At 61.1% G+C, this 10,707-nt stretch overlaps 1 protein-coding gene across 1 annotated transcript; it reads left to right on the forward strand.

Annotated features, from left to right (window-relative positions):
* The first annotated feature begins 436 nt into the window (after positions 1-436).
* CHRNB4 (cholinergic receptor nicotinic beta 4 subunit) lies at positions 437-10,359 on the forward strand. Its single transcript, XM_045804426.2, has 5 exons — positions 437-571; positions 4,566-4,610; positions 4,713-4,822; positions 5,507-6,503; positions 9,316-10,359. Exons 2-5 carry the CDS (start codon positions 4,584-4,586, stop codon positions 9,454-9,456), a joined length of 1,275 nt encoding a protein of 424 aa, XP_045660382.2. The 5' UTR covers positions 437-571; positions 4,566-4,583; the 3' UTR covers positions 9,457-10,359.
* The last annotated feature ends 348 nt before the right edge of the window (positions 10,360-10,707 follow it).

Here is a 10,707-nt window from a genome sequence, read left to right on the forward strand (position 1 = left end):
CCGGGGGGGGGAGGGGCGATGGCCACTGTCGTGCTGCGTGGCACGTGGCGGCAGGGGCAGAGTCAGGCGGGGACGACCACAAGGAGGCTACAGGAAGAGCCCGGGCAGGGTGCCAGACCGGGGCTGGAGGGGGGGAGCGGGAGGACAGACGGGGTTACCTGGGGTACAGAGACACTTGCAGGCAGCACCCCGTTTCTGGACGCAGCATCTGAGTGTGGGCTGCCCTTCATCCTAGCGGGAAGGGGAGGAAGAAGGGGCAGCACGTGGGAGGGCGGAGTGAAGCTCTGCCTCGATTGTACTGAGTTGGTGGACCCAGTCCACCTTCGCTGCTTCAGCCCGCCCCGGCCCCTGTGCGCCCCGCCCCGCTCTCCCCTTCACAGCCAGCAGTGAGGGCCCGGCACGTCTGACCTGTGTCTCCCCAGGGGACTGCCGCGTGGCCAATGCAGAGGAGAGGCTTATAGATGACCTTCTGAACAGAACCCGCTACAACAAGCTGATCCGCCCAGCCACCAGCTCGGCCCAGCTCATCTCCATCCAGCTGCAGCTGTCCCTGGCCCAGCTCATCAGCGTGGTAGGTGCCGGCAGCCCTGGTTCAGGCCGCGGGGCCAGAGTGCGGGGCTGGGGGCACCTCTGGCTTGGCCCAGACTTCTAGACAAGGTCACAGCATTCCTCCCCTCCTTGCTGGGCGAGCCCTGCCCGCTGCGTGCACACCAGTCCCACCGTTCAGGGCACCTGTTAATCCCTGATCGTAACATCCATGAAAATGCTTTAACTTCAAGTCACAGAACTTCCAAGTCCCAGTGGCTGAAACACTGAGAACAACCCAGCAAGAGCAGACAGCATGTCCGTGCCGGTCAGTCAGGGGCTCGGCGGTGTCAAGAGTTCTGGGTCGCCGTCCGTGCCGGTCAGTCAGGGGCTCGGCGGTGTCAAGAGTTCTGGGTCACCGTCCGCGCCAGTCGGTCGGGGGCTCGGCGGTGTCAAGAGTTCTGGGTCGCCGTCCGCGCCAGTCGGTCGGGGGCTCGGCGGTGTCAAGAGTTCTGGGTCGCCGTCCGTGCCAGTCGGTCGGGGGCTCGGCGGTGTCAGAGTTCTGGGTCGCCGTCCGTGCCGGTCAGTCGGGGGCTCGGCGGTGTCACAGTTCTGGGTCGCCATCCGCGCCAGTCAGTCGGGGGCTCGGCGGTGTCAGAGTTCTGGGTCGCCGTCCGTGATGGCAGGACTCCGATTCTGTTGATCCCCACAATCATCAGACAGCAGCCACAGCTCCAAACATAAAACCCTCACATGACAGTGTCTGTGGCAGGAGCTGGCAGACCCCCTCTCAGGTCTCGTTTTGAGGAGGAGGTGACCTGTCCCAGAGACCTGCCCTGTGGACGAGCCCTGGACCCAGGGGCCGGGGCTGGAGCCCGTGCCGGAGCCTTCGCCACAGCTGGCCAGGAGGCCGGAAAAGGGCTCATGAAGTTCACGAGTGTCCAGTACCCTAACAAAGTCACGGCTCTGTTAACAAAAGATGTGAAGGGGGAATGACCTCTGGGTGGGCGGCCAACAGGCCTGCCATGAACCAGTGGGGGTCCACCGCGGCCGTAAACTTGTCCTCCTTGTCCTGGCAGCTCTACCCTATTATCAGGTTCCCCTAGCCTACCCAAGAGAGGACCTCGCATCCCCCCACTTGCCGGGGGAGATAGGAACTAGGCTGTGGGACCTGATGGGTGCCGAGGCCCGGTGTGGGGACGGGACCAGAGGCAGCTGCTGCCTTGGAGGGGTGGTGGGGGGTGAGAGTCTGGACAGGTGAGGGCAGCCTGCGCAGGCATGGAAAGGAGGAACAGGCTGCAGACTTCACAAGTACCGTTGTCAGCTCCTGAGGTGTGGATGTGGGGCAGGGGTAGGGGTGCTGAGGTGCCGGGGAGCTCCGCCTCCCCTTGCGTCTGAGCCGAGAGTCCGGAGGAACCACAGCTCACGGTTAACCTCCCTGTGTGGCCCTTCCCACAGACCCATCCACGGGGTGGGAACCGGGCCGAGAAGTGGCTGTGAGGGGAACATTGTAGGCGCCGCGGCTGGTCGCGGGGAAGGAGGTTACCGAGGGAGCTGAACGTCCTGGGGACAGGTGGCTGCCTTCTGTCCTCTCTCCGCAGCACAAGTGGTCGCCACAAAATCACCCCTCCAAACAAAGCCCCTCAGAAGGCTGGGAGGAGGCCCCCCAGGAGGAAACATAGCCAGACAATGGGGGAGGGACGGACAGCCTGTGCTCTCTGTCCCTCTCCCCTCTGCAGGCCTCCCAGAAAGAATAAGGAGCCAGGCCAGGCTAGTGTCGAGGTTTACGGTCCAGCACAGCTTTCTGCTTAATGCGGTGAGCCCAGCTGGCGCTCCGCAGCTGCTGCCCTGCCGAGGGGAAACAGGCAGGCGGCTCTGGTGGCGCTTCCAGGCTCAGGCTGCCCCTGCCAGATCTACTCTGTGGGCCGCGTGAGGTCACAGAAGTTACCAGAAGGAGGAGGGGACCCGGCCTCCCACCTACGCTGTGAGCGCGCTCCTGTGAGCTGTGATCAGCCCGGACGCCGTTCAAAGACTAGGTGTTCAGTTCGAGGGTTTATTTCTTTGGTATTCCAGGGTCTGGTTTTCCAGGAGGGAGGTTACGGGCATGACCAGTTTAAAGATGGAAGTTTCCAGGGAGGAAGCAAGGCGTGTGTGCGGGAAGCGCCCTGGGATGGCCAGGTCTCGAGCTGGCGTCCTCGGGCAAGGTCTGCCACCGCTGGAGAGGGAGGGACAGGACTGAGACACAAGAGAATTGCAGCGTGATAGATCTCGAACGGCAGTGGGCTGTGTGGGTCATATGTTCGTTCAAACTGAGCAAACGGTTTGCTTAAGACCTATGCACGTCACTGTACGTTTTACCGCAACTTGAAAAAAATATTTTTAAAGACAGATGAAGATGTTAAGCGTTGCAGACTAACTTTTCCACTAGTACAACTAGAAAAGCTTTATAAAAATGCCTCCCCCTCCAAAAATCTCTGTGTGACAGTCTTGGAGAGCTCAGCCAGGACTCGAGGGACCAGGTTCCAGGAGGTGACCCTTGGTCTATGGCGCTTTTCCCCGCATTTGATGACAGGTACCCGGTAAAAGCCCGAGGGGCTAAGGAGCTGAGTGCAGAGTGCTGGCTGCGAGGCTGGAGCCCAGCTGAGTGTCTGGCACTCTCGCAAGGCTGGGGGACTCATACCAGCGTTCGAGCCCCACGAGATGGGGAGACCCTGAAAAGACCGCCCGTAAGAGTAAAAATGAATCAAAAACAGACCAGCCCTCAAAACGACTAAAGCTGCTGTGAACCAGCTCAGACACAGACTAGAGGAAGGGGATCCGCCCCTGCTCTGCCCGCCATTGCGCCAAAGTCAGTACTCCCTGAGCCTTTGAAGGCAGATAAAAATTCACTAGGCACACAGTAAGACAAGATGGAATGAGAAAAGACCGAGAGAAAAAGAAGACAATGGAAACAGACACACAGGTGATTCCGGTGTTGGAGTGATCAGACCAAGACCTAAAGCAACTGCCATTAATGGGGCAAATTTTATGTTATGCACATTTTACCACTATCAAAAATAAATAAATAAATTTAATAATAAGCTTTCCTGAATAAATAAATTTTCCTAAAAGGAAAGCAACAGCCATCTGTACATTCAAAACAATTATGATGATGGAGAATTTAAAGTTTATTGGATGAGGTTAATAGATTGGTCACAGAAGAGAAGGTTAATGAACTGGAAGATAGGGTGATAGAAAACGTCTACACAGATGACAGGAAAAAGATGGAAAATGCAGAAAAGACTATAATATGGTACATGGAGGATGTGGGGCTGGAGAGCTGATGGGGAGGCCGGAGGAGGGGGCAGACAGCCCAGGACCATATGGGGCCTGAGCAGGACTTCGGCTTCTACTTTGGGTGACATGGGGAAGGAGTGGGGGGTTTCAGCAGAGCAACACAGTCTGAGAAGTTGAGAGGAGCCTTTTGAAAGGATCCCCTGGCTGCTAAGTAGAGACAGCGGGGACAAGGAGGCCCGGGCAGGGAGGAGGACCAGCGGGGAGGCCCGGGCAGGGAGGAGGACCAGCGGGGAGGCCCGGGTGGGGAAGAAGACCAGCGGCGAGGCCCAGGCAGGGAGGAGGACCAGCGGGGAGGCCCGGGGTGGGGGGCAGGACCGGCAGGGAGGCGACAGCAGTCATCCAGCTGCAGATGACGCCAGCAGCTGAGACAGAAGCAGACAAGTCTGAGATGTACACAGGAGGTGCCATCTACAGGACTCCCTGGGGGGATCAGAGAATGGGGTGCAGAGACAGCCCCCAGGTTTCTGGCTCCTGGAGCTGCATGGCTGGGGTAGGCGATGCCAGCGGAGGACCAGATCTGGGTGACGATCACAAGCTTTGTCCCAAACACGCCGGGTGTGAAACACCTCTGAGCCATCCCAGAGATGGTGGGTCAGCGGCCGGGCACGTGGCCCTGAGCTCCGAGCCTTCTGCATGATAACATGGGGTCTGTGTGTGGGGGCTCCTCCCACCTGGTGAACTCATATCCCCGTTTCCCTCCCCAGAATGAGCGAGAACAGATCATGACCACCAATGTCTGGCTGAAACAGGTAAGTGTCCCGCAGGACCCCCAGCCCACGAGGCATCTCCTCCAGGGCCGCCCCTTGGTGGCTACGGGCCTCCAAGTGACAGGGCCGTGCCTGTGTGCTCAGGAGTGGACCGACTACCGCCTGGCCTGGAACAGCTCCCGCTACGAAGGCGTGAACATCCTGAGGGTCCCTGCAAAGCGCGTCTGGCTGCCGGACATCGTGCTTTACAACAAGTTAGTGGCAGGGTTGGCCGGGGCGGCGAGGGCCAGGCCAGGGCAGCGGGCCCGGCCATGGGGGCCCTCGGGTCCTGAGGCCAGCCCTGGGCCTCATCTGTGCTTGGCTCAGACCTCCAGGCGGTCAGGCTGAAAGAGGAATTGGGCAGAGTCAGCACCTTCCATGACAGGTGGGGAATTGGAGGCCCAGAGACGGGAAGAGAGCCTCACTCGCTCATTCGGGCTCAGCTGGGCCCAGGGCCAGCGTCTGGGCCCCAGATCCAGTGCTCTTTCTGGCCTCCAACCTATCTTGTCGGCCCTCGGATGCTCTGTCAGTGCTGGGTGTTGGCAGCGTAAATATCTTGGGTGGTGGAGGGAGCGAGAGTCCCGTGTTCCCAGCAAAAGCAGGAACCAAGTTCAGGTCCTCACCGGACGGCTTCCTCGTTTCCCAACCTTGAAGGAGTCACTTAACTTCTCTGAGCCTCGGTTTCCCCATCTGTAAAATGGGGATCATAGTAAAATGTACCTCCAACGGCCATGAGGCACACGTGAGCTCATCCGCGTGAAGGGTGCCCTGTGCCACGCAGCTGCCACGTGAGGTCGGCCTTGTCAGGGAGGGCGCCAGGGGCTGGAAGGGTGGCGGCTGAGAAACGGCCCCCAGGGCTCGCTGGCAAGTTTACCGTGTTGCCCTCTCCGTGCCCCTAGCGCCGACGGCACCTACGAGGTGTCCCTCTACACCAACGTGGTCGTGCGCTCCAACGGCAGCATCTTCTGGCTGCCACCCGCCATCTACAAGAGCGCCTGCAAGATCGAGGTGAAGCACTTCCCGTTTGACCAGCAGAACTGCTCCCTCAAGTTCCGCTCCTGGACCTACGACCACACCGAGATCGACCTGGTGCTCAAGACGCCCACGGCCAGCATGGACGACTTCACCCCCAGCGGCGAGTGGGACATCGTGGCGCTGCCGGGCCGGCGGACCGTGAACCCGCGGGACCCCAGCTACGTGGACGTGACCTACGACTTCATCATCCGCCGCAAGCCGCTCTTCTACACCATCAACCTCATCATCCCCTGCGTGCTCATCACCTCGCTGGCCATCCTGGTCTTCTACCTGCCGTCCGACTGCGGCGAGAAGATGACGCTCTGCATCTCCGTGCTGCTGGCGCTCACCGTCTTCCTGCTGCTCATCTCCAAGATCGTGCCGCCCACCTCCCTGGACGTGCCGCTCATCGGCAAGTACCTCATGTTCACCATGGTGCTCGTCACCTTCTCCATCGTCACCAGCGTGTGCGTGCTCAACGTGCACCACCGCTCGCCCAGCACGCACACCATGGCACCCTGGGTCCGGCGCTGCTTCCTGCACAAGCTGCCCGCCTTCCTCTTCATGAAGCGCCCAGACAGCAGCCCCTCGAGGACCCCCCGGCCCAACCGGCCTCGCCCGACCCGGTCCGAGGCAGCCGCCGCCTCAGCCGCGGGCCCTGCCGGCGCCCCCCACCTCTACGGGAGCTCCATGTACTTTGTGAACCCGGCGTCTGCCACCCCCAAGTCCCCGGCCGGCTCCGGCTCCGGCTCCGACGCAGCAGGCACGGCCAGGGATTTCCGGCTGAGGTCTTCCGGGAGGTTCCAGCACGAGGTGCAGGACGCACTAGAGGGCGTCAGCTTCATTGCCCAGCACATGAGGAGTGACGACCAAGACCAGAGTGTAAGTCGCCAGCCCCGTCCCCGCCCCGCTGCCCGCAGCTCACTCACAGGGGCAGAGCTCCCAGACCCCTGGCTGGAGCGTGGAACCCAGAACCGAACTGAGTTTTGTTGTAGCTCCAGGCATCAGGAGGAGGAAGGAGTACCAAGGAACCCTTTTTGTTTGTCCTGGGGTCCCCAAAAGCAGCCCTGAGGCGAGGGCCAGGCAAAGGCACTTCACCTGCAGAGTGAGCTTCAAGCCTAGGAAGCGCAGGGAGGGCGCAGGGGACACCAGGGAAGGCGGAGCGGGCTGCCCGTGACTGCCACGGGCTCTGGGGGCACTGAGGACGCAGGGGCGCACACACCCTTGGCTCCCACACCCAGGGCGGACAGTGGCCCCGGGCAGTCACTCCCCAGCCCGTCCAGCCTCACACTGGGGCAGAGGGGGGAGGAGCCACGGGCACCCCGAGCCGGCGGCTGTCACTGGGCTGGAAGGTGACCCCAGCCTTGGGGACGAGGGTGGGCCGGGCACCGAGAGCATCTGCTCCCCTGCTCACCCAGCTTGCCAAGAAGCCACACAAGCAGGACAGAAATAGCAATCAGAACGTCACTGCTAGCAGGGTAATGATGTCGAACAGGGTGACGATGACAGATTTGTAAAGAGAGGTTACGTTTACTGTCACAGGACACAGCCAGGGGCGCTAACGTAGAGGGTCTCCAAGGCTGTGCAGGCTGGCCTGGTGGTATCAGACCTCAGAGCAAGATGGCCCGGCCTAGAGGTTTTTCCGCACGCGTCTGCACTGGGCCGGAGGGCGTGAATCTCGGTGTCGTGAATGCCCGCATTTCCACACCTTACAGACCAGACCCCGGCGCAGGTCTGCCCACACGGTGGCCTGCAGCTGCGGGAGGAAAGGAGGGCACAGCCTCGCGCTCACCTTCTGCCGGGCGCCTTCTCCGGGGAGTTCACGGGTTTCCAGTAGTTCGCACGGAGGGACAGGGGTGGGCTGCAGAACTTCCCCTCCACCCTGGGAAAGAGGAAGAGAACATCAGCAACTGGACGTGGGGCGGGAGCTCCTGGGAGCGTGGGTCGCACGCCTGCCCGCTGTCAGAAATGCAGCCTGGGCCTGGCCCGCACGGGACTCCAAACCTGCATTTCCAGCAGACCCCACGTCACATGCCAGCTGGAGCAGCCCAGCTCTAGAAGACCTTCAGATTTCGCTTTCTGAAAGATGCATGTGGTTGTGCTTCCTTTTAAACCATCCAGGAGCTCAGCGTCGGCTAATCCCCTGGGCCCCGGGTGCTGGCGCACAGCGCGGGGCCCTGCTGGCTGCAGGGAGCCTCTGGGTAACTGTTCACGGTCCAGCTCCGGGGCCACCAGGGCCCCGTTCTCTCTGGGAGGCCCCCCGAGCCTGCGCTGTCACCCCGACCCCTGGGCTCCATGCACACATGCAGGCTGAGAAGCCGGGTGTCCGTGCTCCTGGCTGAGCTGCCACCCACCCTGAGCTCCCGTCCTCTTCTAAAGGTCCCCCCCACCCAGTGACACTCACAGGCCTCCCGCCATTTCTAATTCAATTGTGGGGAGCAGCCAGACGGGGTCCCCCGTTATGATCACATTTCCCTGAGCTGCGAGCACACATGGGGTCCTCTGCCAGGACCGGACCTATATCACTGCCAATCCCCAGGAACCCTGGCAAGTGGCAGGTATGCGAACCCCACTCCACGTCAGGGAGCGCGAGGCTCAGAGACGAGGGCTGCCTCGCCCCAGGCCACGCAGCAAGGGCAGGGCAGAGCCACCCACACGCAGATCTCTCCACTGTCCTTAGACTTTCTTGCCTGCCCTGAGCACACGCTGCTGCCTTCCTCGTGCCCAGTTCGTCCCCTTCAGAGCACGGCTACCCCTCATCTTCGGCACCTCCACCGCCACCACCCCCAGATTAACTGGTCACTATAAATAGCACACAAAACATGAAAAGAGGGGAAAAGACACACACACCAAAAATACAGTCGTCTGAAATGAGGGCTGTCAAAATGAACCCCAGAGAGCCGAGCAGAGGCCGCGCAGGGGGTGCACGCTGCATGGGGCCTGCCGGTGCCGGGAGGAGGGGGGTGGGGGGGCTGCCTGACACGGGATCACCCTGGAGGGGCCCCGACAAACTGGGTCACTGACGTCAGCTCGTACGCCACAGCCCAAATTTCCAAGCCCAGAGCTTCTGCTGACTTACGGTCAGGCCACTCTCCAGCAGAGAACACGGGCAAGGGGGTCAGATGACCTGGGGTCGGGGGTAGGACGACAGACCAGGGTGCAGGGTGCCTACGGTGGCTCTGGGAAGTGAAGGGGGGGCTGGGGGGCGGGGAGGGGGACTATCCAGCCAATGCAGCCAAGGGAGGCTGGTCTCCATTCAGGAATAGCAGACGCTGCTGCCCTTAGGGAACTCAGTGGATTCCGGAGCTGGGTTTCCAGGTGTCCTGCCCCCACCCCCAGCGAGGCGTGCCCCAAATCTTCCTTTGGGCAAAGCTCAGGCAGGAGGCTGGGGGTGAAAAATAAGAGAAGGGGCCTCACCGTCTTCTTTATCACCTTCGTGGTTCTCCAGTATTACTAACCCTTCCATCCGTAGCAGCTTCGTCGGGGGGCGGGTCCTGCAATGCTGAGGGCGGGGATGGGGGGTCCTGCAATGCTGCGAGTGCTGGAGGGGTCCTACAATGCTGCGGGTAGGGGCAAGGGGTGACCACACCAGCCGAGAGGGGGGCTCCCTGGCCCCACAGCCAGGGCCCCGCGTGGGGGAAGGAGGGACAGCAGGAGGGTGGGCGCCTGTAACAGCCGCTCTGTCTGCCCGCAGGTCGTGGAGGACTGGAAGTACGTGGCCATGGTGGTGGACCGGCTGTTCCTGTGGGTGTTTGTGGTTGTGTGTGTGCTGGGCACGGTGGGGCTCTTCCTGCCTCCCCTCTTCCAGACCCACACGCCCTCTGAGGGGCCCTAGGCTGCCCTGCATGCCGGGCTGCGGGGTGAGAGGACCTGAGTCCCTCGCCCGTCGACCCCACCAAACAGCCACAGCCAGGGCAGGACAGGACGGAAGCCAGGGCTGCCCTAGCTGAAGGCCTTAGAGGAACCGCAGGGAACCCCAGCAGCAGGGGCTTTGGACAGTGTGATTCTGGCCAGTCTCCCTCCCTGCAGTGGGGAGAAGGACGTGCATGGAATCTTGTCCACATCCCGGCCCCATGGCCACCCCGTTGCCCTCTGCTCCCCCTGCCCACAAGGTGCCCTGGGCTTCTGCCAGACCCTCACACAGTTCGGGATCCTTTCCAGCTCAAAGCCTTTGCAATGGCTGTACCTCCTTCCCCCGGTGCCCCCCACGCTCCCCCAGTGGCTGCAGAACCCAGTTCATCCTCTGTCCCAGTGTCATGTCCCCGCAAGGCCTTCCCATCACCCCGCCGTCCTCCAGCCCTCCTGGGTACTGGAAGTTCTCACTGGTGGTGTCTGTTGTCCACATCTCACCCACTCAGGGATGAGCTCTGTGACAGCAGGAGCCTGGTCCTTCATGTTCACACTACCCCCAGGGCCTAGGACAGCACTAGGCACACAGCAGGTGCTTAATAAAGGTTGAATGAATGAATGCCTGATTCCTGTTCCTTCTTCAAGCTCAGACGCCCCCCTCTGAGCAGTGGACCCTCCTCGGAGCTCCACAGCCCGGGACACCTGCTGCTCACATCAAGGCCAGGCGAGCTGCCTCCCTCACAGATGCTCTGATTGGTCGGCGCACTGAGTTTGCCCAGGGCCTGGCACGTGATAGGCTCTTACAATACTTGTGCAACAGAGGACTTTTTTTAAATTCCATTTTTAAAATTATACAATAAAATTGGCTTTTTGTGTATCGTTCTCTGAATGTTAACACGTGTAGATTGGTGTCATCGGGACACGGGAGAGCTCGATCCCCCAAACACCTCCCTCCCGGCCAGGCCCTGGCAACCGCTGACTGCCTCTCCGTCACCAGGGTCTGGTCTTCTCGGGAACGCCAAGCTCATGAATCACACGGTGTGCAGCCTCGGAGAGGGCAGCTTCCGTCCCTCAGCACCATGCCCACAGTGTCTCTCGCTGAGCAGTAAGCAGTCTGCCCTGCGAAAGGCGACGCACACTTAGGTAGTGACCGGTTTTGAGCAGCTATGACTAGAGCCGCTACAAACACTCACGGGTATGGGATTTTCTGTGAGTTTTCACTCTACATCAACACCCA

This window comes from Ursus americanus, chromosome 28 (genome assembly GCF_024610735.1).
Source record: "Ursus americanus isolate L20-20 chromosome 28, mUrsAme1.1.p, whole genome shotgun sequence".
Classification (NCBI taxonomy): domain Eukaryota; kingdom Metazoa; phylum Chordata; class Mammalia; order Carnivora; family Ursidae; genus Ursus; species Ursus americanus.

Bases quoted from the DNA above. Each gene is read 5' to 3' on its own strand.
- CHRNB4 (XM_045804426.2), top strand. From the start codon at position 4,584: ATGACCACCAATGTCTGGCTGAAACAG. The intron at 4,611-4,712 runs GTAAGTGTCCCG...CTGTGTGCTCAG, and splicing joins CCAATGTCTGGCTGAAACAG to GAGTGGACCGACTACCGCCT. The intron at 4,823-5,506 runs GTTAGTGGCAGG...CCGTGCCCCTAG, and splicing joins GACATCGTGCTTTACAACAA to CGCCGACGGCACCTACGAGG.